Genomic DNA, 25539 nt, shown 5'->3' with positions numbered 1-25539 from the left:
CACTGATCATCAATGGAAACATGACAATGCAGAAATAAAAATGAAGGTAATGGAGAAAACTTAGTCCCCAGGTGTTTATCCTCATCCAGTACCAAGCGAGGTCAGTGGAAGGTGTACCATTAACTTCAACAGTGAATTGATCAAGCCCCAAAGAAGTAACCCCATTTAGCAAAAAGAAGTCTGTGATGTTATATATACCCATTTATAAGCATAAATGCATTTATCCATATATACCCCAAAGACTATTGAAACGGTCTATAGGAGACACAGATATCTAGTAGTAAGATCAGAACGCTGAAAGCTAGACTCCTATATTATTCCTGTCTATTCTACTGACTTGCTATGTGGCCTTCTGAGAGTCATTTATCACTTCATGCCATAGACTACCCATCTTTACAATGCGGATATTAGTACTTAAATTACAGGAGAGTTTGTGGGCTGAATTCATTAATACTTATGAAGTATGTTATGATCCTCAGATGATATGTGCAAATACACTTTATGCAAGAAACTAATACTTTAATGTAACATAAAAAATCAGTTTAATTAAAATGGTGCAAGTTTGTATAGAGGTATGGACTGTAATGGTAGATGTTGTCGGTCAGAAACTGAACAGAAATGGATCCTATGGCAGCCAAGACTAAAATATATTGAGAGTCCTTTGTATTCAGAGTTTGCCTAATTCCTGACCATGCTATGCCTTGATTTAGCTAAGGATATTAATCCCTCATTTTCATGAATGCTAAATTCATCCATTATTCCCATAGAAAGAACACACAAGGTCAGACCCTATGCTGGTTTCAATCAGTGTAGCTATCTTGACTTCAATTGGGCAACATCAATTTACAACAAGTTGAGGATCTGGCCGAGAGTATACTTCTATCCTAGTTCTAAGATACCTATCACCTTGGCATGTGAGCACAGAACATAATTGTTTCAACAGCGTCAAAGCTCCAAAATGTGTTCTCTATGCACATACACATGTTAATATGTTACACATACCACAGACCCCATGCCTCCAGCCCTTCAGGTGTATTCCTCTTGCAGCACAATCCCTGGAGTATGTAGAGAGCACGCTACACAGGGCTGCTTCACTCTTCTCAGCATTACAAGTGTCATAAACACAGTTCTAGGCAATACACAAGGAAACGGATATTATGATGAGAGCCCGAGCAGCAGAAACAAAGAGCCATTTTAAATATTTATAGGATCATAAGCTCGTTGCCAGGGAGACTTAACCCTCAATATTGGAAAGCCAAATAATGTTCTTTTTTTGGATTACAAAGCAAATAAATTCAACTTTATTATGGGACAGTGTTTGCAACTTTTAAGGTACATGGGTTATTGCCTCCTCCTAATGATACACATTTGGTTAGCTGAGACTGAAACCCTGATCCTCAGTCCTCCCTGACATCAGTGGGAGGACTGGGCCAATAAATCTCACTGAAATCAACAGGAGCAGCAAAATTATCCACAACAAAATTCATTCCTGGTTTTGGTTAATTGCAACATATTTTAAACATAGCTGGCACATGAGTTTTCAATGAGCTTTAATAATTTGGAACATTTGAAAGGTAACTTACAAGCCATTTTTTAAATGGACCCAAAGGCACATTGGACAAGACAAAGTTAAAATCCCAGGTGATTTCTAAGTGACCTGTATCAAAAAAACACTGGATTTTTTTTTTCAAATTTTTCAGAAACTTCTTTACCTTCAGAATAAACATGGCCATTTTCAGGCCAAGTCAGCTTTTCCGTATCATAATTACAGAGATGCAAAATCAGGGCTTTCTAAGGACAGTTTGTTGCCATTTTAATAGGGAGTAACTAATGTCTCTTCACCACAAAGAGTAAGATATAAAAGCTGCTGATGTTGAATATATTCTTTTTTTTAACATCTGAATTTTAAATGAAGCTAAGTGTGAAGCCAAGATGTTTCAGAAGCACTGATCTGTATTATAACATCTTTCTTAGAAGATTCCTTAAGTAACATGTTAAATTACCTTCTAGGTATAAACAAAGTGCACAGAAAGCTAGTGTCTTACCTCCATCTATTCAGTTTCTTTTATTCAGACCTTAAGACCTAAAAGTCTTATCATTTCACAATGAAAATGAGCTAGCACCATTTGTGGCAAGATATCAAACTAGTTAGTTTAAATACCTTGCTGGTTACGAAAGCCCCAGTCCAGCAAAACACTTAGGCCTATGCTTCACTTTAGACATATGAGCAGCCCCATTGACTACAATGGGGCTATGCATCGGAGCTCATCAGCCTCCTTTTCTTTGGAATCTTTTTGGTGAAAATGGGTCTGTGATGTTGTCTAATTAAAATATAATCATGCAAATCATTATTTCTACCACTGTTATATAATTGCAACGAATCTTATATAAAATGTAACTCATGGCCAGAAAGGGTTAAACAGCTTGCAGGCTGAATGACCCAACGCCAACCTTTAAAGTCATGTTAGAAAGGTATGTGAATGGTAATTAGGGCCATTCATGGTAAATAAGCTAGAACTTTGAAATGCAAACCTATATTGTTAGAAGTTAGAAGCAATACTGATTGTGTGTATCTTAAATGCTAGCCAGGTAAACAGACTGTTCCTGTCTGTCACTATAACTATTAATTCAGAGATCAAAAGGGAATATTAACATTTAGATAAATCTTGGGTGAAATAATGTCATTGTCTATATGTCTCTTCAAAGTTTGTGATGATAGTGGTGTTTAGGAAACAGAAGGTTACATCAAAAACCTATTGTTTACCCAGGACTGCATGGTCAAGTGGAGGCTAGAAAACCGTATAAAAGACCATTGGGTCCTGATTCTGTCATCTCAGATCTGCTTGAGCTTTGTACAGGGGAAGCTTAGGCCACAAGGACTGAGATCCCAGTTCTCATTGCTCAAACACCCTGCAACGACATTGGACTATAACCTATGGACTATTTCTGAAAGAACTCTTTGCAACTACAAAATTCAAAGCTCACCATCTCTGCTTTGAATCTGAACCTCAATGAATTGAACCCATGTCTGTATGTATATTGATCTTTTACTCATACTCTCTCTCTCTCTCTTTTCTTTTTTAATAAATTTTAGTTTAGCTAATAAGAATTGGCATAAGTGTGTATTTGGGTTACATCTGGAATATTCAATAACCTGGGAGGTAATGTGTCCAATCCTTTGGGATTGGTAGAACCTTTTCTTTTATATGATGAAATTAGATTTTCAGAAATCGTCATCATATTTGACGTGGGTACATGGATGGAGGCCTGAGGCTGGATTACTTTAAGGGAACTGTGTTGTTTGAACTTCTGAGTAACCAGTAAGGTATAACAGAAGCTGTTTAATGCTGGCTTGATAAATCTAAATATTGAATTATCCACCAGCTTTGAGTTTTGTCTGCCCCATTCTTTGTAGCTCACCCTAATTGAGTGATCCCAGCTGGTCCCCACTGGGACCCAGGTCACAGTGGCATAGTTGTGCTAGGATACACATTACCACAGGTTAATTGGGTTTTTGGATCAGAACCACATGCTTGTCAAAAATTAATTTTGATATTGGAGAGTTTAAAGGTTACAAATCAGTTACAATGAGTGACCCATGACCAAGATCCTGACAGAAAAAGCCTGGAAGAGTTGTGCTCACAGAGGGAGTTGTCTTTTAAGAAAAAGCCCCAGAGCAGGAACTGAAAGATCTGTTAATTGCCAGTGATAAGTAAGTAGACCCAGCGAAAATGCTTTTAGTGAGAAACCAGCAGCAGTTTGAACATGCACAAAAAATAGCTGATATGAAAAGAGAAGCTGCTGAAAGAAAGCAAGAAAGAAAGCAAGCAAGAAAGAAGCCCATGCAAGGCACATGGAACGGCTGGCCGCTGAGGAGAGGGTTGTCAGACTTAAGATCCAAATCAAAAAAGCAATGGAAGAACAGCAGAAACTGTATCATCCTGAAAAGCCAGCTCCTCTCAACAACAAAGATAGGGATAGAATCTATCCAGTTTATAACAATGTTCTATGACTCTAAGCAGTTGTCTGTGTGTAAACAACTATACCCCAACACTGCCACCTTTTATGTAAATGCTTTTAGTGTGAGCTCGGATAAAGATAGCCCTATAACTTGTGCAGAGAATGTAAAAATCACTGGTAAAAGCTGTTTAGGGCAAATTACAGCTTCTAATACCACTCTGTTAAAGCAGATCTTGTTAAAAAGGAAGATTACTTACCAGATAAGAGTGTGAATATTGTAAACCTCTATGAGTTTACTGTAAGTGTGTCTTTAGCCAAAATCCACCTTGAGTGGAATGGTGTTAAACAGGAAGCTATAGCTGGTGTAAGGAAGTTATTGCCTAAGGATCTTTTGATTGAGGATGATATTAAAGCTTTGTTCAGTCAGGTTGACATAAACTAGTCACAGGAAAGAAATAATCCTAAACCTGTGTCTATTAAGAGCAAGGACTTGCCTATGGAGCGTTTCTCCGAATGTTTGTCTGAGAAAGATAGCTGTTTATCTGTGCAAAAAAGCAGTTTGTCTGCAAATGAAGTTTCTGAATGCCTGTCTAGTATCTCAGAAATGAATCTGGAATTAAATAAAGCACAGAGAAAGCTCTTTGCTCAGGAAAATGTTTCTCTAGAGCAGATTAAAGTTGATGGTCAGGTTAAAGCCCTAACCGAGGAAGAAAAGGGTACATTCTTGGTGAGTAATGGATTGTTGGCTAGTAAAGCTTCTAAAAGTGAGTCTAGCCAATGTCAAAGTGAGTTACTTAAAGTAGCTCAGTATGAGCCACTGTCTGTGGAAAGCAGAAGTTTGTCTGTTGGAAGTGGCAACTTGCCTGTTAAGGAAGCTGTCCCACTATCCAAGCATTTGTCTGTGAACAGCCATAAGTGCTGGGACAAGGGAAATGATATCCCAAGCTGTTTGTCTGTTAAAGGGGAATGTTTCTCCAGACAGAAGGAGACAGAAGAAGGCAGGCAAAAGAAGCCTGTCAACCTGTGATGGTTGAAAATTTATCAAATGACTCAGAGTTGATTCTGGATACAACTAAAGCCCAGGAAGAAAGTGGTCCTAAATTTGTGTCTGCTAGAAATAATGACATTGTAACCAGGTTGCTTTCAGTTAATGTCAGAAATAGCTCCCAGAGACCAAGCAATTCTGATGCTTCTATTTTGCCTGTTGCTAGTGTGCTGCTGGGTAAAGATATGACAACCTCATCTTATCAGGTTGATATCATAGCCAGGACACAAGGAAAGCATAAAGGTGATTTGACTATGCTGCCCACTGACAATGTGGAAACTTGTAACAAGGAAGAAATGGTTTCTAAGCTTGTACCTGTTGTCAGCAAAGAGAGCCACAGGGGAAAAAAACACATCTAACCCTTTGACTATGAAGTTTAGCAGCTTGCCTGAAAGGATGTTGTGTAAAAATCCTCCTAATGTTCCAGAGGTGATTCTGGATGCAAATGAAACTCAGCAGGTGTTTGGTGATTTGTCTGTTGTGCCAAAGTCGGTTCTGGACATAACTAAAGCTCAGAAAGAATCTGTTGCCGTGCATGATATTGCAGAAGGAAAGGAATTTCTGGGTGAAATCTTTGAAGTCTGTGAGAAGTCAATAGCTGTGCCTAGACAGGGTGAAAAGGAATTGCTTCCTTTGATTGTTAATGGGCCACTGTTGATAGTAAACAGTCTCTCTTCTGAGGAAAGTGTGTTGGTGCCTAACGGCCAAAGTCTTTTAAGTAAAAATGAATCCACTGAATTTGCTTTGGAAAAAGCTAGAGTGGATAGCTTAAAGGAGGTTTCATTAGCTAATATTGGAAGTGAACAGTCTGTGTCTCAGGTTCAAGGAAAAGGCTGGATTCCTGGCTTTACACAGAAAAGCAGCCTTATGAATAGGCCCATAGAACTTTGGATTTGTCATGTGATTTCTTAGTAAGCTCTAATGTATCTGATGCCTTGTGGGTGCAGAAATTGGTAGCTGAAAAGCAGGAGAACTGTAATTCAGACATAATGATAGAAGGCTGTGTCTCTTTAAGGAATGGTGTCTGTGCAAACTGCCTAGCTGACAAGGGAAAAAGGAAAGGCAAGCTAACTCTTAAAAAGCAAAAATGCTTTCCTGTATCAGGGCTTCAATGGCACCATTTAAAGAGCCACCTTTTAATGAGTTTTAACTATAATTTTTATTTTCCATAATTTAGCACTGCATCTTAAAAACTTGACAATAAAGCATCTTTCTCTATAAATTTTATCCAGAGCAGCAAGGCTGACAAATAACATTGGTATGTTTCTACTGTAATTCCCCCTATGTTTCTCACATAGCATGGCAAAAACATGTTATTTCAATTTACTTCCTTGTTCATGCAATAGCACCTTCGATGATGTCAGCACTGCAGCTCTGGGAAGAGGGTTTGTTAATTAATTTGTGCTATCCCAGCTGGTTCCACAAACCCTTGCAGAACATTCTTAAACTCTTGTTTTATTACTTCCTCATTGGCATCAGTGCATTTATTTTTAAATAGCAAGTAGAATACAACAAGTAATCCCCACCTGATAAGAATACATTTATGGCAGGTCAAGTTTTGGACTAGACTAAAACAATTCCTTACCTTGACGTATAAAGAGGGATCTACAACAGAATGACAGGCAGCAAATACACCACTTGTATTAGACAGAAGTTCACACCAGTGCTGCCCAAATTTTTCTGAAAGAGAAAATAGGGATAAACTGCCCAAAGTCACATATGCAAATTTATAATCTCCCTCTTTCTCAATGGGCTTTACAAATCTCTAAAATGTTTTTCATCTTGAAGATATTTTAAGACAGTCAGGTAAGAGTGGAAGGAAATAGTAGACAATCAGAAACCATGGTGATGAGTGTGATTAGATTGACAGATATAGTGGACAGTTAGCTATACCCCTGTCTGAACATTTCCATTTGCTACTAATATCAGTCCTCTGGTTTAGGTTTGCAGAACAGATGTTAGAATGCATTTTTCTTATTTCAATCAATTTTTTCCAATCGCTTCCAAAGGCATGATAGAATTAGCCATGTGATCATCAGCAAACTGTAGATTTCATAACACATGGTGGCACTTACCAGGGCAGATCTTGCACTGAAGCCAAACTGGGAGTTTTGGGTGCACATAGGTATAGCTTGTTCAGAAAGGACAGGCGGGAAAAAGGGAGAATGTGTTGCCCTGTATATCAAAGATGTATACACTTGCACTGAGGTTGAGATAGAAATGAGAGGCAGCCCTGTTGAAAGTCTCCAGGTAAGGAAATAAGGAATAAAAACCAAGGGTGACGTTATGGCAGGGGCCTACTGTAGACCACCTAACCAGGAAGAAGAGGTGGATGAGGATTTTTTGAAACAACTAAAAAAATAATTGAAAGCATAGGACTTGATGGTGACGGGGGATTTCAAATACCCACACATCTGTTGGGAAAATAATACAGCAGGGCACAGATTATCCAGCAAGTTCTTGGAATGATTGGAGACAATTTTTATTACAGAAGGTGAAGAAAGCAACTAGAGGAGAGTCTGTTCTAGACTTGATTCTGACAAATGGGGAGGCACAGGTTGAGAATTTGAAGGTGAAAGGCAGATTGGGTGAAAGTGATCATAAACTGATAGAGATCATGAGTCTAAGGAATCATAGGAGGAAAAATAGCAGAATAAAGACAAGGGACTTCAAGAAGGCAAACTTTAACTATCTTACAGAACTGGCAGGTAAGATTTGATGGGGAGCAAGTCTAAGGGAAAAAAGAATTCAGGAGAATTCACAGTTTTTTAAGGAATCATTATTAAGAGCACAAAAGCAAACTATCCCAATGAGTAGGAAAGATAGAAAGTTTGGTTGGAGACCACCCTGGCTTAACCAGGAGATCTTCAATGACCTGAAACTCAAAAAAGTTTGATATAAAAAGTAGAAACTAGGTCAAATTATGAAGAATGAATATAAAAAAAACCCACACACAAGCATGTAGGGATAAAATTAGAAAGGCCAAGACACAAAATGAGATTAAACTAGCTATGGACATAAAGGGTAACAAGAAAACATTGTGCAAGTACATTAGAAGCAAGAGGAAGACCAATAAAAGGGTAGGCCCATTACTTAATGAGGAGGGAAAGACAATAGCAGAAAATGCAGCAATGGTCAAAGTGTCAAATGTCTCTTTTGTTTCATTTTTTTACCAAAAAGGCTAACACTGTTTGGATAACTAACATAGTAAATGTCAGTGTAAATGGGGTAGAATCTGAGGCTAAAATTGGGAAAGAACAAGTTAAAAATTACTTAGACAAGTTAGATATCTTCAAGTCAGCAGGGCCTAACAAAATACATCCTAGAATACTTAAGGAACTGGCTGAACAGATCTCTGAGCTATTAGTGATCATCTTTGAGAACTCATAGAGGACAGGAGACATCCCATAGGAGTGGAAAAGGGCAAATATAGTGCCTACCTATAAAAGGGGAATAAGGAGAACCCAGGGTATTATCGACCAGTAAGCTGAACTTCCATACCCAGAAAGATAAAGGAGCAAATATTCAAACAATCTGATTGTAAGCACCAAGAAGATAATAAGGTGATAAATAACAGTCAACATGGATTTGTCAAGAACAATCACATGAAAACAACCTGACATCTCTCTTTGACAAGGTAACATGCCTTTTGGATGGGGGAAAGCACTGGATGTGATATATCTCAACTTTAGTAAGGCTTCTGATACTGTCTCATATGACCATCTCATGAGCAAACTAGGGAAATATAGCCTAGATGAACCTACTGTATAAGGTGGATGCATAACTGGTTGTACTGAATGGTTTCCAGTCAAGTTGGAAGGTCATATCATCTGGGGTCCTGCCTGGATCTGTCCTGTGTCTGGTTCTGTTCAATATCTTCATAAATTATATGGGTAATGCCATAGAGAGTACACTTATAAAGTTTGCAGATGATTCCAAGCTAGAAGGGGTTACAAATGCTTCGGAGAACAGGATTAGAATTCAAAATGATCTTGGCAAACTGAAGAAATGGTCTGACTAAATAGGATGAAATTCAGTAAGAACAAATGAAAAGTTCTATACTTAGGAAGGAATAATCAATTTCACAAATACAAAATGGGAAATGACCACCTAGGAAGAAATACTGCAGAAAAGGATCTGTGTGTTACAGTGGATCACAAACTAAATATGAGTCAACAATGAAATATTGTTGCAAAAAAAGCCAACATCATTCTGGGATGTATTAGGAGGAGTGTTGAAAGCAAGACATGAGAAATAAATCTCCCACTCTGCTCAGCACTGATAAAGCCTCAACTGGATTATAGCGTCCAGTTCTGGGCGCCATATTTCAGGAAAGATGTGGACAAATTGGAAAGTCCAGAAGAGAGCAACAGAAATTATAAAATGTCTAGAAAACATGAGCTACGAGGAAAGACTGAAACAAATGGGTTTGCTTAGTCTGGAAAGGGAAGACTGCAAGGGGATATGATAAAAGCCTTCAAACACTTAAAGGGTTATTATAAAGAGGAGGGTGATACATTCTTTTCCTTACCCACTGAGGACAGCACAAGAAGTAATAGGCTTCAATTGCAGCAAGGGAAATTTAGGTTAGACATTAGGGAAAGCTTCCTAACTGTAAGGGTAGTTGAGCCTGAAACAAATTATCTAGGGAGATTGTGGAATCTCCATCAGTGAAGGTTTTAAAGAACAAGTTAGATAAACTCCTCTCAGGGATGGTCTAGATAATACTTAGAACTGCCTCAGTGCAGGGGACTGGACTAGATGACTTACAAAGTTCCCTTCCAGTCTTACACTTCTATGATTCTGTGAGGCTCATCGGGCCAGATCCTCAACTAGTGTAGTATGGTGTAGTTCCACTGATTTCAGTGGAGCTATGCCAATTTATATCAGCAGAAGATATGGAGCATAATGTTAATAACAATATATTTTTAGTCTTTAATGTTCTTTAGTCTAATACACCTTCTTTGGGGTTCAAATTAATCAGTGATCAAATCAAATGGAAAGTGCCACATCTTTCTGCATTAGTATATTTGTTCTGTTTTAAAAACAAAACTACCACCTTTTAAACATGGAAGAACAAACTTTTTAGGTTATATCCACTTCCAGAAGAAACCATTGTGTTCTCTCTTCTAATAGCACTGGAAGACAGGAAGCTCTTGTGACCATAAACTCCCTGGTTAAAAGTTTTCTAAAGCATTATAGGCTACCCAAAATACAACAGACATTTAGCTCTGGAACATCAGTGAGAATAAGTACCTTTGTCCACACTGTTTGCACAAGGGTCCTCAAAGTTGTCTTCAACATCAGGACAGCTGCCCCTAGTCTTCCATGAGTTACCAAAGGCTGAAGCTGAATCCTCCACAACTCCACTAATTGTTCGAAAGTCATCAATCTGGATGTTGTTGAAATTGCCACAAAGACCTGGGTGGGGGATAAATCACAATCAAATGGTATAAATAGGGTTTTGAGATTTAGAGGGATGAGCTTAGCTCTCTGGTGCTCTAGGTTTCTATCCAGGAAGTAGGAGACTTGTCTTGCTTGGCATATTTAATGTTCACACAGTACACTTTTTTAAAGGTATAATTTTTATTATCTATACTACAGTAGCACCAAGGAGTCCCAACAGAGACTGGTGTTGTACATACACACAGTGAGAGACTGTCCCTGTCTCAAAGAGCTTACAGACTAAAGAAATGGCAAAAAAAGTTGCAGAAACAGAATATTACCCCTTTTTACAGGCAGGAAACAGAGGTACCGAGAGGTCAAATGACTTTTCCAGGGTGTAACAGAAAGTCTGTCGAAAATATAGGAATCTAATCCACATCCCTTGAGTCCTGGCCCAATATCTTAACCAGTTTTCCTTTATAGTCTAATAATTCAAAAGATTCTCACATACCACACAATATGAAATTCAATTTATCTACCTCAGCAGAGTGGAAGGATTTAGTCAATTCTACCTAGACTTTAAGTTTTTATTGGAGGCATGCAAGGTATTTCAATATGGCTCTCAATTCATTAAGGTCAAAATGGAAGCAAGTAATTTGGACAGGAAGGGTGGTGGATGTACCATTATAATATGGGTAGACATCAAGAGCATAATATACTGTACCAGATGTATGATTTTGGTAAGAGTCATCCACTGTTATGAAGAGCTGCATAATGGGTTTTATTTGCACTTGAATCTGTACTCCCAATGAGGTCAAGATGTTGATGTAGAATGTAGAGGGTCTGAAGATAGTGATGCCATCTAAAAATACATAAATATATCTTTACCAAGAAAATATGCACAAATCTGCATATATGTGAAGAGTGGACTACAAATGTACACCTCCATTTGCTTGCTCACTGAACAGACAGTGGCCAGAAACAGATGCTTCAGAGGAAGGTGCAAGAACCCTGCAGCAGGCAGCTGTGGGATAACCTGGGGCAGATGTGAACACTGAAGAAGGAACACTTACCTCTAGTTATTGGCAGCACCGCAATGAAATTATTGATATAGACGTTTCCACAGGAACAGAGTCGGATATTCTGCAAATGGAAAATGAAATATGCCACAATGACAATCACATATCAAAGAAAGGGATGGAATTGGTGTCACATTCTGACATGCTTCAGCCTTCGAAACTTGCTTACAGAAGGGAGGGTCTTTAATAAATCAATACCATTGAAGACTCCTCCGCCCCATAACACAGTTTGATATTATCTGGTGAATGGTGTGGTCCAGGGATCTGTGCAGCAACACTGAAAAATTCTGAGAGCTGTACTGGAAAAAAAGAGAACCCATACCCTAAGCAATATCCTCGACAGCATGTGTCTCACTTAACTTTTTTGAGGACAATAGAGGAAATTTACTTAGGGGAAATTTACATCTTCAGAGCACTGTGCAGACATCAGGCCTGATTCTGTTCCCAGAGGAGTCAATTGGAATTTTGCCATAGGCTAAAGGGGGAGCGGGATCAGGCCTTCCATCTGGAAAACGATGTGCTGTTATGGTGACTGTACTCCGCAAAGGAGATTATAGCTGTCATAAATATAAAGGGAAGGGTAAACCCCTTTGAAATCCCTCCTGGCCAGGGGAAGGCTCCTCTCACCTGTAAAGGGTTAAGAAGCTAAAGGTAACCTCGCTGGCACCTGACCAAAATGACCAATGAGGAGACAAGATACTTTCAAAAGCTGGGAGGAGGGAGAGAAACAAAGGGTTTGTGTGTCTGTCTGTAGTCGTCTTGGCCGGGGACAGAACAGGAATGGAGTCTTAGAACTTTTAGTAAGTAATCTAGCTAGGTATGTGTTAGATTATGATTTCTTTAAATGGCTGAGAAAAGAATTGTGCTGAATAGAATAACTATTTCTGTCTGTGTATCTTTTTTGTAACTTAAGGTTTTGCCTAGAGGGGTTCTCTATGTTTTTGAATCTAATTACCCTGTAAGATATATACCATCCTGATTTTACAGGGGGGATTTCTTTATTTCTATTTACTTCTATTTTTTATTAAAAGTCTTCTTGTAAAACACTGAATGCTTTTTCATTGTTCTCAGATCCAAGGGTTTGGGTCTGTGGTCACCTATGCAAATTGGTGAGGCTTTTTACCAAACCTTGTCCAGGAAGTGGGGTGCAAGGTTTTGGGAAGTATTTTGGGGGGGAAGGACGCGTCCAAACAGCTCTTCCCCAGTAACCAGTATTAGTTTGGTGGTGGTAGCGGCCATTCCAAGGATAACGGGGGTAATATTTGTTACCTTGGGGAAGTTTTGACCTAAGCTGGTAAAGATAAGCTTAGGAGGTTTTTCATGCAGGTCCCCACATCTGTACCCTAGAGTTCAGAGTGGGGGAGGAACCTTGACAATAGCAGATACAGCACAAGGTAACAAAGGTACTGTCAGGTCTCAAGAATCTTATTGATAAGAAAGTTATAAGGGACCTGGGCTTCTTTTTATTTCTTGGAAAAGAGGAGATGTTTTTGAAGTAGAAATACTCAAAATTATGAAAAGGACTGCAAAGGCTGATAGAGATCCTTTTTGAACCTCTTACCACTGTGAAAAATGCAAGAGGCAGAATCTCAAAAGTTAGGAACCTAGGAGAAAACAGAGGATTTCTGTAGAACTAAGCTGGTAAACATATGGACCTGATCCTTAGCTGGTGTAAAGTGGTGTAACACCATGAATTTCAATGGAGCTAGGTTGATTTACATTACCAGAGGAGACCCATAAAACTGAATTCAAGCCACTTTCCCTTTTCCCTTCAAAACAGTCAAGAAGGAATGCTGCAAGGGTGGTGATACTTCAGATTTGTTTTTGGTGGCTCTGCCTTACCCCCACCCCATATATGTATATAAGAGTTGCCTGACTTAGTTTGGAGGAAGTTCCCAGGAAACATAATTGAAGCAAAAAGTACAAATGAATTCAATAATTCCTCAATGATTTGTTCCTGGAGTAGGAGAGTATGTGGATTATCAAAAAGCATGCGGGTTAGAGAAAGAATGGTCTTGTGATCAAGGAACCTGACAGAGACTCATGAGATCTATGTCTGGTTCCTGTCTCTCCCACAGACTTGCTGTGTGGCTTTGAGTTAACTCAGTCTCTGTGTTCCACAGTTATCTATCAAATCGGACAATACTACATCCCCTCTCCCAACCTTCATCAGTCTGGTCTGTTTAGACTGTAAAATCTTTGGGGCAAGGACTGCCTCCTCCTATGTTTTTATACAGAGCCTAGCACAATGGAGCTCTGATTTTGTAGGGGAATATTACAAACATTTAACCGAAAAAGTGCAGGCATGGTGGGCCAGATGATCTTTCCTGGTCCTTACATTTCTTTTTAACCTAAGTAGTTACCAATGACTTACAAGGGCTCTTAATGTGACTAATACATTCTTCAGGCAAGTCATAGTGCTTGATATCCCACACTGAATGATCTCTCCAACAACCACAAAGCTGCTGCCAATGTCCTGAAAAGAAGCCAGAAAAACAGGTATGTGAACCATTTTCTATCATATAATGAAGAAGCAAGCAGTGGGGAGAATAGATCCCTAAAACATTTACAGGGAAATGGGAAAGGACCCAGGCATGCCAACTACAATTGCAAAATGTTATCTTTCACTCCCACTTTCAAAACCATGCCCATTAACCTTTCCCTTATGGTCCATTCCTTCAGTATCTGCTACTAATCTATTTTTCAAGGGCTACTTGGAGGTGGGTCTTTGGAGAAGAAGAGGCCAGCTCATCCACCTTCCTTTGCCAGACAATTGTCCACCAGGACAAAGTGAGGAAATCTAGGCTAATAGGTCCACTAGAAAAATAAATATTTTTTAAAACTTATTTAAAATGTGTTGATGCAGAAAGGACCCACTGATAAGCACAGAGCAGATGGGATCCAGAGTTACGAGGTAACAAATAGGACCACTCATGCTTAAAAGTTAAGCACATGCTGAAGTGCTTTGTTAGATTAGGAGCCATCTGAGCAAATTAGGCAATAAAGCTCTAACATAGCTTAACTTTTTATCCTAAATAGATTGAGAAATTAAAGAAGCTATTTTTCATACCTTAGCTAAGACATAATGACAATTGCCATGAAAAATGAACTCTTTGTTATCAAACGTAGTAATGTGGAATCCTCCCTTCACATTGCAATTTCCAGAAAGAGGCAGAGATACACAAACCCATTGGCCCCCAGCACAGGTACTATAAAAAAAAACAGGAACAGTTATAACCAGAATACATGTAACGAGATATCATCTGTGTCCAAAACTTCAGATGTCTGTATAAATCAGTCACATCTTCTTCCTCTTGTGAGTAGAGCTGACTGAAACTTAGAATTTCCATTTCATCGGAAATTTCAACATTTTGAAATTTGTATCCATTCTGAATCAGAACAAAAACAAGTATTTTCAAAATTTCCTGCCAAACAGAAATTCCAAATTGGAAAAATTTCATTTTGGAATTCTGAAATTTTGTTTTGAATTTTATTTTATTTTATAATATTTTTTATTTTTACATTACTTCATAACATGCACTAGTGTAAAACTCACACATCATAATGTGACAGACTATAATGATTGAAATAGTCTATTACTTTTATTTCATTTCATTTTTAAAATAATCAGTTGCAGCCGCTACTTAATACTGATTGATTGATTGATTGATTATCTTCCTTTCTAGACCAAATAGTTTTCTTGTCATGTTGTAATGAAACAGTTTGAATAAAATTTCAGAATTCCCTGAAACAAAGCTTTGGAACTCCCCAAACAAAAATTTCAGAAACAATATTTTTTTAAATTTAGAAATATTATTTTGCCACTGGAATGTCAGAGACAATTGACAGGTTTCGGAGTAGCAGCCGTGTTAGTCTGTATTCGCAAAAAGAAAAGGAGGACTTGTGGCACCTTAGAGACTAACCAATTTATTAGAACATAAGCTTTCGTGAGCTACAGCTCACTTCCTCAGATGCATATCGTGGAAACTGCAGCAGGCTTTATATATACACAGAGAATGGGAATAGGTATTGTTTCATATTCTCTGTGTATATATAAAGCCTGCTGCAGTTTCCACGATATGCATCTGAGGAAGTGAGCTGTAGCTCACGAAAGCTTATGCTCTAATAAATTGGTTAGTCTCTAAGGTGCCACAAGTCCTCCTTTTCTTTTTAGAGACAATTGACACATTTTTTAAACAACGTGTCAGTTTCTATCCACAATGGCATATTCGGTTGGAAAAACATTTCAATGCAAAGTTTCAGACCAGCTCTAGTTAGTTTGTTACTCAGCTACCAATTGAATGCAATGCTCCTCCCAAATGTATAAGGCTTTGCATCATCAGGCCCTGAAAGAATAAAAGCTTACTGAAATTAATAGAAAGAAATTCACTTTGGGTACTTAAAGAACTAGTTGAAGCAATCTTGGAATCATTAACCATTATCTTCAAGTGCTATTTGGAGGATAAGTGAGATCCCAGAGGACAGGACAAGGGCAAACATAGCACCTATCTTTCACAGAGGGGGACAAAGATGACCTATGAAATTACAGACTAGTCAGCCTAACTTCTATACCTGGAAAGATACTGGAACAAATGATTAAACAATCAATTTGTAAGCACTTGAAGGATAATAGGCTGAATAAATAATAGCCCACATGGATTTGTCAAGAACAAATCATGCCAAACTAACCTACGTTCCTTCTTTGACAGTGTTATTGGGCTAGTGCATAGGGAGGAAGCAGTAGACATGATACATCTTGATTTTGATGAAGTCTCTCATGACTGTCTCATAAGCAAACTAAGAAAATATAGCTAGATGAACCTACTGTATATGGTGGGTTCATAACTGGTTGGAAAACGGTACTCAGAGAGTAGTTATCAACAGTTCCCAGTCAAGCTGGAAAAAAATATCTGCAGGGATCTGTCCTCTGCCTGATTTTAGTCAATATCTTCATAAATGATTTGGATAATAGCATAGAGCGCGCACACAAAGTTTGCAGACAATACCAAGCTGGAATTCAATAACAAGTGCAAAGTACTATATTTAGGATTAAAAAATCAAATGCACAAATACAAAATGGAGAATAAGTGGCCAGGTGGTAGTACTGCAGAAAAAGGTTTGGGGGTAATAGCGGATCACAGTGAACTGAATATGAGCCAACAATGTAATGCAGCTGTGGAAAAGGTTAATGTCATTCTGGGGTGTCATATATAAGAAATGAGAGGTTATTGTTTTGCTCTACTTGGCACTGGTGAGGCCTCCTCTGGAGTATTCTGTCCAGTTCTGAGCACCGCACTTTAAGAAAGATGTGGACACACTGGAGACATGTTTAATCTTGAGAAAAGTAGCCTGAGGGGGGACCTGATAATGGTCTTCAAATATGTTAAGGGCTGCTATAAAGAGGCCAGTGACTAATTGTGCTCCATGTCTACTGAAGTTAGGACAAGAAGTAATCAACTTAATATGCAGCAAGGGAGACGTAGGTTAGATATTAGGAAAAACTTTGTAACTATAAAGATAGTTAAATAGCAGAATAGGTTGCCCAGGGAGGTTGTGGAATTACTACCATTGGAGGCTTTTAAGAACAGGTTAGACAAACACCTGCCAGGGATGATCTAGGTATACATGGTCCTGCCTCTGTGCACACGGATGTACTAGATGATCTGTTGAGGTCCCTTCCAGCCCAACACTGCTATGATTCCTTTAATTCAATGGGCTTTAATTCAGGCCCTTGAAAGGGACACTGACTATTTCAAAACCCAGGATGTTATAATTAGTTGAGAAATATCTTACAGATTCTAAATCAATAGCTTTCTTTCCCCAGTGTTGCAGAGAACATAAAAGAGTCTGTATGCAGGACCTACACTACTTTGTGCTGCAGATGCAGCTGTTCAGCAGGTATGGAGAACTCAAGATAACAGGCAACCTTCATTCTTAAAGCTATGCACATATAAGGAAACCAGCAAAACATGGGCATATTGCTTGGACTTTATGAGGAACTAGGGATAAAGGGAAATTTTGCAAATAGGAAAAGACAATGCCAGCAGGAAAAACAAACCTGTTTGTTGAGCTTCTCAATGGACTCTAGAATGATGAACAAAAGAGTAAAATGAAAACTGGCAAACAGCATACATGACAGGTCTTCAGTGAAAACCTTCTAAGGTGAAGACTAGAGATTGGCTCAAGCTGCAAAGTTTGGACCCAGACCAACACATTCTCAACATTCAGGGGGGTTTAGATCCAGGGTTTTGAAGCAGACCATTATTTCTATAGGAACTAATTGTGAATGCAACCCACACTAACACAGTGTAACTGTCCCACCATAGTGACTAGACCACATAGAAGTTTGAGTCAGCTAATGCCTCCAAGCTAACAGACCTGATCCTTGATCTCAGACAGGGGAGGCTCATGCTTTCAGATTCTGAAGTCTCGGGTTCAGTATCTGCAAATGACTCCCAACTAATGTCAAAACTACATGATGTTCAGATCTCACTCTGACAGTGGGTGGTGGTGATCAGATCCTAAGTTTTGTATCAGTACTATCTTTAGTTAAGACAAATATTAGGACCGGGGTGTGGAGACAATGACATTTAACTCATCAGTGCTTACTAATAAATGCATTTGCTACATGAATATAATTAGGATTGTAACAATACCAGTTTTGTGAAGGCGTAGAGTAGGACCCTCCGCTTGCATAGACTTTGCCTTGAAACATGCATGGACAGGTGTCAATGGGGATGCATTTGTTGCCATTCATGTCATCAAGAATAGTCCCTGTTCAGAAACACTGGCTAATTAATAGTTCTTAAGTGGGGAAAGACACTGAAGAAAATTGAAAAAGTAAGAAAACACAATACATCATACTTGGACATTTCTGCAGGTCTGGCTTGGGGTGAATATGTTTTAAAGGAAAATAATGTCTTTTTGGTCATTGTCTGTAGCATTCTGAAAGTTCATCTGTTAGCTGATAGGAGGCATTTCTCACCATGGCTAAAGTGCAAATGGTTTTAATTGCAATGTGCATTTCTGATCCCATGAGGCTGTGTATTGTCACCTTGCTGAAAAGTGACACCATGTGTGGCACTATTGTAAAGGGCCAAATGCAAGATTATGATCCAGACTCCATCCATTTCTAATACTGGTTCAGAAATCAGAAAAGAACTTCAGGGCCGCAAGCCAGCCTCCAGTTATCTATGTGCAAGCCTGCATCTGCACACACATTTTTTGTATTTGACTTCAGGAAGAGTAAGTTCCCAGTGATTTGGACACAAATCGAAATCTTAACTGAAACCATGGAGGTGCCTGACTACCCATCCAGGCTCACACAACATTTCTCTGCCTATATTCTCCCCATTGAGACAGGTTTTCCTTCCATGCTCCTTCCCCAACCAGAGCTTGCCTTTTTCTCTGGTTCTACACCAGTGACCCTCCTGTCTTCCTTTCCATTTTAATGAACCTGATCCTTTAGAGGACTGGACCAGGAGAAAGAGATGTAATTCAAACCAGTCTTTACATTAATCCATTCTTCTGTTATAAGAAACTGTTGGTTCATCCCTAGTCGTCAGTCAATACTGGATATTCCATGACTGCCTGGGATAATTCATGCAAACTTGTAAGACACAAACTATTATCTATCTACTTACAAGTTTTCCAGACATAGGAATGTAAAATTCTGTCTACAGTTTTATTTAAGTAGGTTCACATTTTAATGAAGAAAAATGCCTTTCACTGAACAACAAGAGGTATCTCCTCATTAGTCCCTTGATAAGCAGGGCCTGTTATAAGAAGGATGCTACTTTACCAGCAGGGCAGAAGCAACCATCAGTACATGGGGCTTTACAAATCTTGCTCCTCTCTGGATTGGCACATGTGTCGGCACAGGGGTTTCCACATTCCATATATTCCAGGTTATTTGGACATTCTTGGACTGCAAACCCAAATGAAGCAGTTGTAGAGGGTAATGTACTAAATCAATGTTCTAAATGTGGTTTATCATTTTCCAAAGGAAACTAACAATCTTGGTTATAAAATGTTCTATCCAGAGCATTAGTATAATTTTATCCACTTTAGGAACCAGTTAAGTATATGGTTATTTTGGTTTTATGAGCCAACAGCTCTCGCAGTTTTTAAATTGGAGGGCATTATAGACTGTAATGTTATTTACACTAATGATTCACTGTTTACTCACTCTCAAAATGAAGTAGTCACTGTTGTACCATGCTCTGTCAGGCAGATGATCATCACACACACTCAGAAGCTTGGACTAAATACCTGCATTATTAACCTTTAGTTAACTTGCTCAATTCTTGGAATAATCATTCTAAACAGAGAATTTTATGAAAGTACATAATTTCAGAAGCTCTTATAAAACACATTAAAAGGAACACTGCAGTTTCCTTCTCTGATAAATACTGCTAAGGATATATAAATTTTTTCTTGGATGCCAACTGAATTGGTTACTGAATTCAAATTCTGTAGTTACTTACAACAAAGATCTTTGGTTCTCCATTTCCCAGGGATTCCCCCGTTCAGGACACAGTCTCGGGAATACTGGCTAAGGGTACTGCATATGCAGCTGGAAACCAAAGCAGAATCAGAAGAAGAATTCTTTGCACAGATGCACATGTCTCCAGTGCAGGTGGCTACATACTCATCAAAAGCAACCACTCTGGAACAGTTCCCAAGATGGGCTAGGAGTTTCTTGCATTTTGATATCTATAATGAAAGAAAAAGGAATAATCCACATCTTAACTTGGGGCCTGATCTTCAGTGTAGCTCCATTGACTTACGGAGTCTGAGAGTTTAAGGCCAGAAGAGACCATCATATCATTTAGCTTCAATGAACTCTCCGGAGCTATGCTGATTTACACCAGCTGAGGATCTATCCCATGATCACTAAGCCCACAGAAAAGGCCTGCCAGACATCTGATGTGCTCATTTGCTGTTCTTCTTGGACTGGAGGCTGTAATTCACTCATGTGCGTTTTTCCACTATAAACATCTGTAATGCTATAACAGCAGATTCTTACAACTTCATTTTGGGCTCTGATTCATGTTTGGATTCCTGAAGAATTTTAATTCTTTGAACATTGTTTATATAATATTTGCCTCAAGATAACCTCTGGAATTGTACTTTATTGTATTTCAGGGAAGTTTATACTTACTGTGGCACTGGCCGCACACACTTACATATTTACTACATTTATTTTTTTGATGATGAACGTGACCTTTATGGTTTTTGGCATCTTCATCTTCAGCTACATCAGGGCACTTTTCTGTAGGCTCCTCTACTTTGTGAAGGTTTCCAAACTGCCTCGGGAGTAGTTTATAACCTGGAAAATTCCCAAGTTCATCCTGAATACCAATCAGATGCAGAACCAATCTTCAGCTCTGCTTCTGTATTGTGAAGACATATTTAATTATTGTGCTCTAGGGCAACATGTTCTTTACCCAAATTATTTAATATAACCCAGACACTTGAAATATAGGGACTGACAGATTTACATCATTCCTATTGAGTTAGAATCCTGAAATAAGGAACACTTTTATTAGGAACTGGTAAGTCTTTTTTTTTAAAAGTGAACTTTGATCTTTCACTTAAAGGTCATCAGTCTTAAGGGGTTTCAACTGTTTAAGTGCCTATTTGAACTAAATGGTAAAACTGTCAAAAGTATTTAAGTGGCTTAGGTGCCTAAGTCTCATTGACTTTCAGTGAGACTTAAGGTGAAATTTTCAAAATGGTCCTACATGACTGAGTCCCATTGGAAAGTAATGTAAATTTGGTCCCTAAATCACGTAGGCCATTGTGAACCTTTTGTCTTTAGGCTCCTAAGGCAATTCTGAAAATGGAATTGAGGTGCTGTTGAAAGTTTTACCCAGAATCCTGAAGTTCCCCACATCAGCCTGATAGGGTTATGTAAGTCTGGTAACGGGTACACGTAGGGTTCCTTTCATTTCTCCCCTTTTCAGGGACTGAGTGCAGTTGAAATCCTCACATTTCTCACGTACCCAGGAGCTATCAGCACCACAAGGTTTTGGCTGATCCAGGCTGTGAGCACTGCCGATGCTGTCAATGTGCAGTGTGGGCCCAGAATGGATTTGAAAGTAATGTTGTTTGGACATAACCCTTTATTTCCTAATTTAAAATGGTTTGGAGAACAGTGCTATGACGAAGGTATTTTGCTCAACCACTCTGGCTTTTGTGTCTAGGTAACACTCGGTTTCAACTCAGAGTTTCTGTTGAATTCCTTCAGTCAGGGGGAAGGGATGTTCCCTTCCCATGGAAGGAGATTGGGGTGTTCTAGCCCCAAAACATGCAGATCCCTCAGGATCCAATGGAGGCACAGTGCTACCACAGAGAGGGGCATTGCTTGGGGTTACCAACTGTCTAACCACACAAACCCAAAAACCCTTGCCCTGCCTTCTGCCCCGCCCCTTCCCTGAGACCCCACCCCGCTCACTCCATCCCCCCTCCCTCTGTCGCTTGCTCTCCCCCACCCACACTCAATTTCACTGGGCTGGGGCAGGGGATTGGGGTGCGGGAGGGGGAGTGGGCTCTGGGCTGGGGCCGAGGGGTTCAGAGTGTAGGAGGGGGCTCAGGGCTTAGCCTGTGGCAGGGGATTGGGGTGTAGGAGGGGGTGTGGGCTCTGGGCTGGGGCTGAGGGGTTCAGAGCGTGGGAGGGGGCTCTGGGCTTAGCCCGGGGCAGGGGGGTGAGGTGCAGGAGAGGGTGGGGGTGCAAGCTCTGGGAGGGAGTTTAGGTGCCGGAGGGGACTCAGGGCTGGGGCGGGGGGTTGGGGTGCGAGAGGCAGTGAGGGGTGCAGGCTCCGGCTGGGTGGTCCCTAACTCGGGCGGCTCCCGGTCGGTGGTACAGCAGGACTAAGGCAGGCCCCTCCCAGAAGCAGCCAGCACATCCCTGCAGCCCCTGGGGGATGCCTCAAGGCCTGTGGGCACTGCCCCTGCCTGTGGGCACCCCGCCTCCGCAGTTCCCACTGGCCACAGTTCCTGGCCAATGAGAGCTGTGGATTCAGCACTCAGGGCAGGGTCAGAGCGCGGAGCCCCCTACCCCCTACCCCCAGGGGCTGCAGGGACATGCTGGCCACTTCCAGGAGCAGCGCGGCGCCAAGCCAGGTAGGGAGCCTGCCTTAGCCCCGCTGCGCCGCCGGACTTTTAGCAACCTAAAATCTCCTGCTTTGGCTTCAGTAGCCTCTGGGAGGTTGAGCCCGATTCCAGGAGATTCCCATCCAAACAGGGAGGGTTGGCAACCCTACCCTTGCCTCTTCAGTGCTGTTCGGTCCCATGAGTAGCTGCAGGCCTCAGATAGCATGGCTCCTGCAGGAGCCATACTGCAAGGGGCTTCCCCAATCACTGTGTGCCCCTGGAACTACCGCAGGGCATGAACTTTAAGTTAATGAAGACTCTATTTGCTTCCTGCAAAGATATTGGCAGGGAAAAGAATCCTCCTGGGAACTCCACCTGCAAAGCCCAAACCTGAGGAACATCCAGGAGTGGAGCATGATGCCGGGGGATGCTCCCCCTGCTGCTCCCCTTCTGTACTGATCCAGGGGTGCAGGCTCCCCTCCATTTTCAGAAGCAGAGGGAGCATAGGGGCCAGAGTTGAGGGTTGCATTGGCCTCTTTCCAGCACAGTAGCTTGCACTATGGTTTTTGCAAACATTATCCTCAGCTCACTGAAGTTTCCGGAAAGTATGGATCACTGTTGATTATTTTTAACAATATACAAATGCAAAATCACACTGGTTCCCAATTGTAAGAGCATGAAAATGTGAAGACTTGTCAGGGAAGGAACATCTACCCATCCCTACTATGAAAGTGCAACTACCTTCGAACCTATTACTGTCAAGGGGAAATATTTAGGGTTGCCAGGTGTCCAGTTTTCTACTGGGACACCCAGTCGAAAAGGGATCCTGGCGCCTCCGGTCAGCATCATTAAAAGTCCGGTCGGCGATGCTGCAGGTCTAATGAAGGCTAGTTCCTACCTCTCCTGGCACCACACTGTGCCCCAGAAGCAGCCAGCAGGTCCGGCTCCTAGGCAGGGGGGCCACGGCACTCCATGTGCTGCCCCCACCCCAAGCACTGGCTCCACACTCCTATTGGCCAGGAACCATGGCCAATGGGAGCTGGGGGGGGGTGGTGCCTGCGGGCAAGAGAGCTGCATGGAGCCTCCTGGCCCCACTGCGTAGGAGCTGGACCTGCTGCTGGCCGTTTCTGGGGCACAGTGTGGAGCCAGGACAGCCAGAGAGCCAGCCTTAGCTCTGCTGCGCCGCTGACTGGGAGCCACCCGAGGTAAGCCTGTGCCTTGACCCTGAGCCCCACGCCCCTGCCACAGCCCTGAGCCCCCCGAAATGTAGAGCCCCCTCCTGCACCCCAAACCCCTCATCCCCAGCCCCACCCCAGAGCCCACACCCCCAGATGGAGCCCTCATCCCCTCCCACACCCCAACTCCCTGCCCCAGCCTGGAGTCCCCTCCCACACCCTGAACCCCTCATTTCTGTCCCCACCCCTGAGCCCATATCCCCAGTTAGATCCCGCACCCCCTCCTACACCCCAACCCCCTGCCCCAGCCCAGTGTAAGCAAGTGAGGGTAGGGGAGAGCAAGCCACCAAGGGAGGGGGAATGAAGTGAATGGGGGTGTGGCCTCAGGGAAGGGGTGGGGCTAGGGTGTTCCGTTTTATATTATTAGAAAGTTGGCAACCCTAAATATGGTAGTGGTACAATATGAGAGGTCTGCATTTAACTTTGGTTCAATGGGGTTTTTATGTGAATCTTTTCAGGTTTGCAACCCCCCGAGAATCATGAATCAGCCTTAGGTTTCTCAGAAGTCACCCTAGGTTTGTCAAAATGTGTATATCAGGGTACCTTTCAGCAAACCAGATGAAAATGTTTTTTTAGGTTTTGTATCATGCTTCATAAAACTCTAGGGAACACATAATATCCAATTCCTACCATTCAAATGCAAATCATTCTTCTCATTGCCATCATAGTTCCCACACAGACCACATGTTTTCCCCTTGTATGTATCTTCCAAGTCCAGCTACAAAATAAAAACAAACAGGAAGATCAGGGTTTTAAGTGGTTCAATGTGGAAAAGCACTAAGGTGTCAAATTTCTTCTATCTTGTGAAAACGTTGAATGGTATGTCTGAACAAAAGGAAACTCTCTAAACAAACAGCTGAGCCACATTCCTTTAGTGTTTAGCTATTAATTTTTTGGAGCATTATTTAATGTACTGTGACAAAGCTCTACCTTGGTGAGTCTTGCGTTTATTGGCGGATTTGCTCGCCTTGGAGCTTCATGGCAGCCCTCAGCTTGGTCGTTTTTTCTGAACCCACAGTCCAGATCGACTCCCCCTGTGTCTGACCAGGAGTTGGGAGGATTTGGGGGGAACCCGGGCCCGCCCTCTACTCCGGGTTCTAGCCCAGGGCCCTGTGGAATGCAGCTGTCTAGAGTGCCTCCTGGAACAGCTGCACAACAGCTACAACTCCCTGGGCTACTTCCCCATGGCCTCCTCCCAACACCTTCTTTATCCTCACCATAGGACCTTCGTCCTGGTGTCTGATAATGCTTGTACTCCTCAGTCCTCCAACAGTCCACATTCTCACTCTCAGCTCCTAGTGCCTCTTGCTCCCAGCTCCTCACACGCACACCACAAACTGAAGTGAGCTCCGTTTTAAAACCCAGGTGCCCTGATTAGCTTTCCTTAATTGATTCTAGCAGCTTCTTGGTTGGCTGCAGGAGTTCTAATTAGCCTGTCTTAATTGTCTCCAGAAGGTTTCTGATTGTTCTGGAATCTTCCCTGTTACCTTACCCGGGGAAAGGGGACCTACTTAGCCTGGGGCTAATATATCTGCCTTCTATTACTCTCCTATAGCCATCTGGTCCGACCCTGTCACAGTACATAATTTGCTTCAATACCTTTAAAGTATGAAGACTCAGTTAAATATAAAATGTTGCTTTCTTCATTATATACATTTGGTCTTAACAAGTCCTTTCTCATTACACACTCTGTGGCCCAAATCCTGAGGTCCTTACAAGAAGGGGCACATCTGCCCTC

The 25539-nt window shown here is 41.2% G+C and overlaps 1 protein-coding gene across 1 annotated transcript in view; it reads right to left on the bottom strand.

Moving 5' to 3' along the window:
* LOC311522999 (mucin-5B-like) overlaps positions 1-25539 on the bottom strand; it is a gene marked incomplete at its 5' end in the record, with an annotated part of 66515 nt that overhangs the window by 34438 nt on the left and 6538 nt on the right. The window contains 12 exons of the mRNA XM_084632659.1: positions 1003-1129; positions 6591-6685; positions 10262-10426; positions 11115-11252; positions 11464-11533; positions 13844-13945; positions 14540-14678; positions 18126-18243; positions 19271-19396; positions 19956-20184; positions 20658-20800; positions 24432-24519. Coding sequence (XP_084488785.1) covers positions 1003-1129; positions 6591-6685; positions 10262-10426; positions 11115-11252; positions 11464-11533; positions 13844-13945; positions 14540-14678; positions 18126-18243; positions 19271-19396; positions 19956-20184; positions 20658-20800; positions 24432-24519 — 1540 coding nt within the window. The remainder of the gene's footprint in view (positions 1-1002; positions 1130-6590; positions 6686-10261; positions 10427-11114; positions 11253-11463; positions 11534-13843; positions 13946-14539; positions 14679-18125; positions 18244-19270; positions 19397-19955; positions 20185-20657; positions 20801-24431; positions 24520-25539) is intronic.

Source organism: Lepidochelys olivacea (genome assembly GCF_965140295.1).
Source record: "Lepidochelys olivacea isolate rLepOli2 genome assembly, chromosome: 6".
NCBI lineage: Eukaryota > Metazoa > Chordata > Testudines > Cheloniidae > Lepidochelys > Lepidochelys olivacea.
This window is presented reverse-complemented; position numbering and strand designations above follow the sequence as displayed.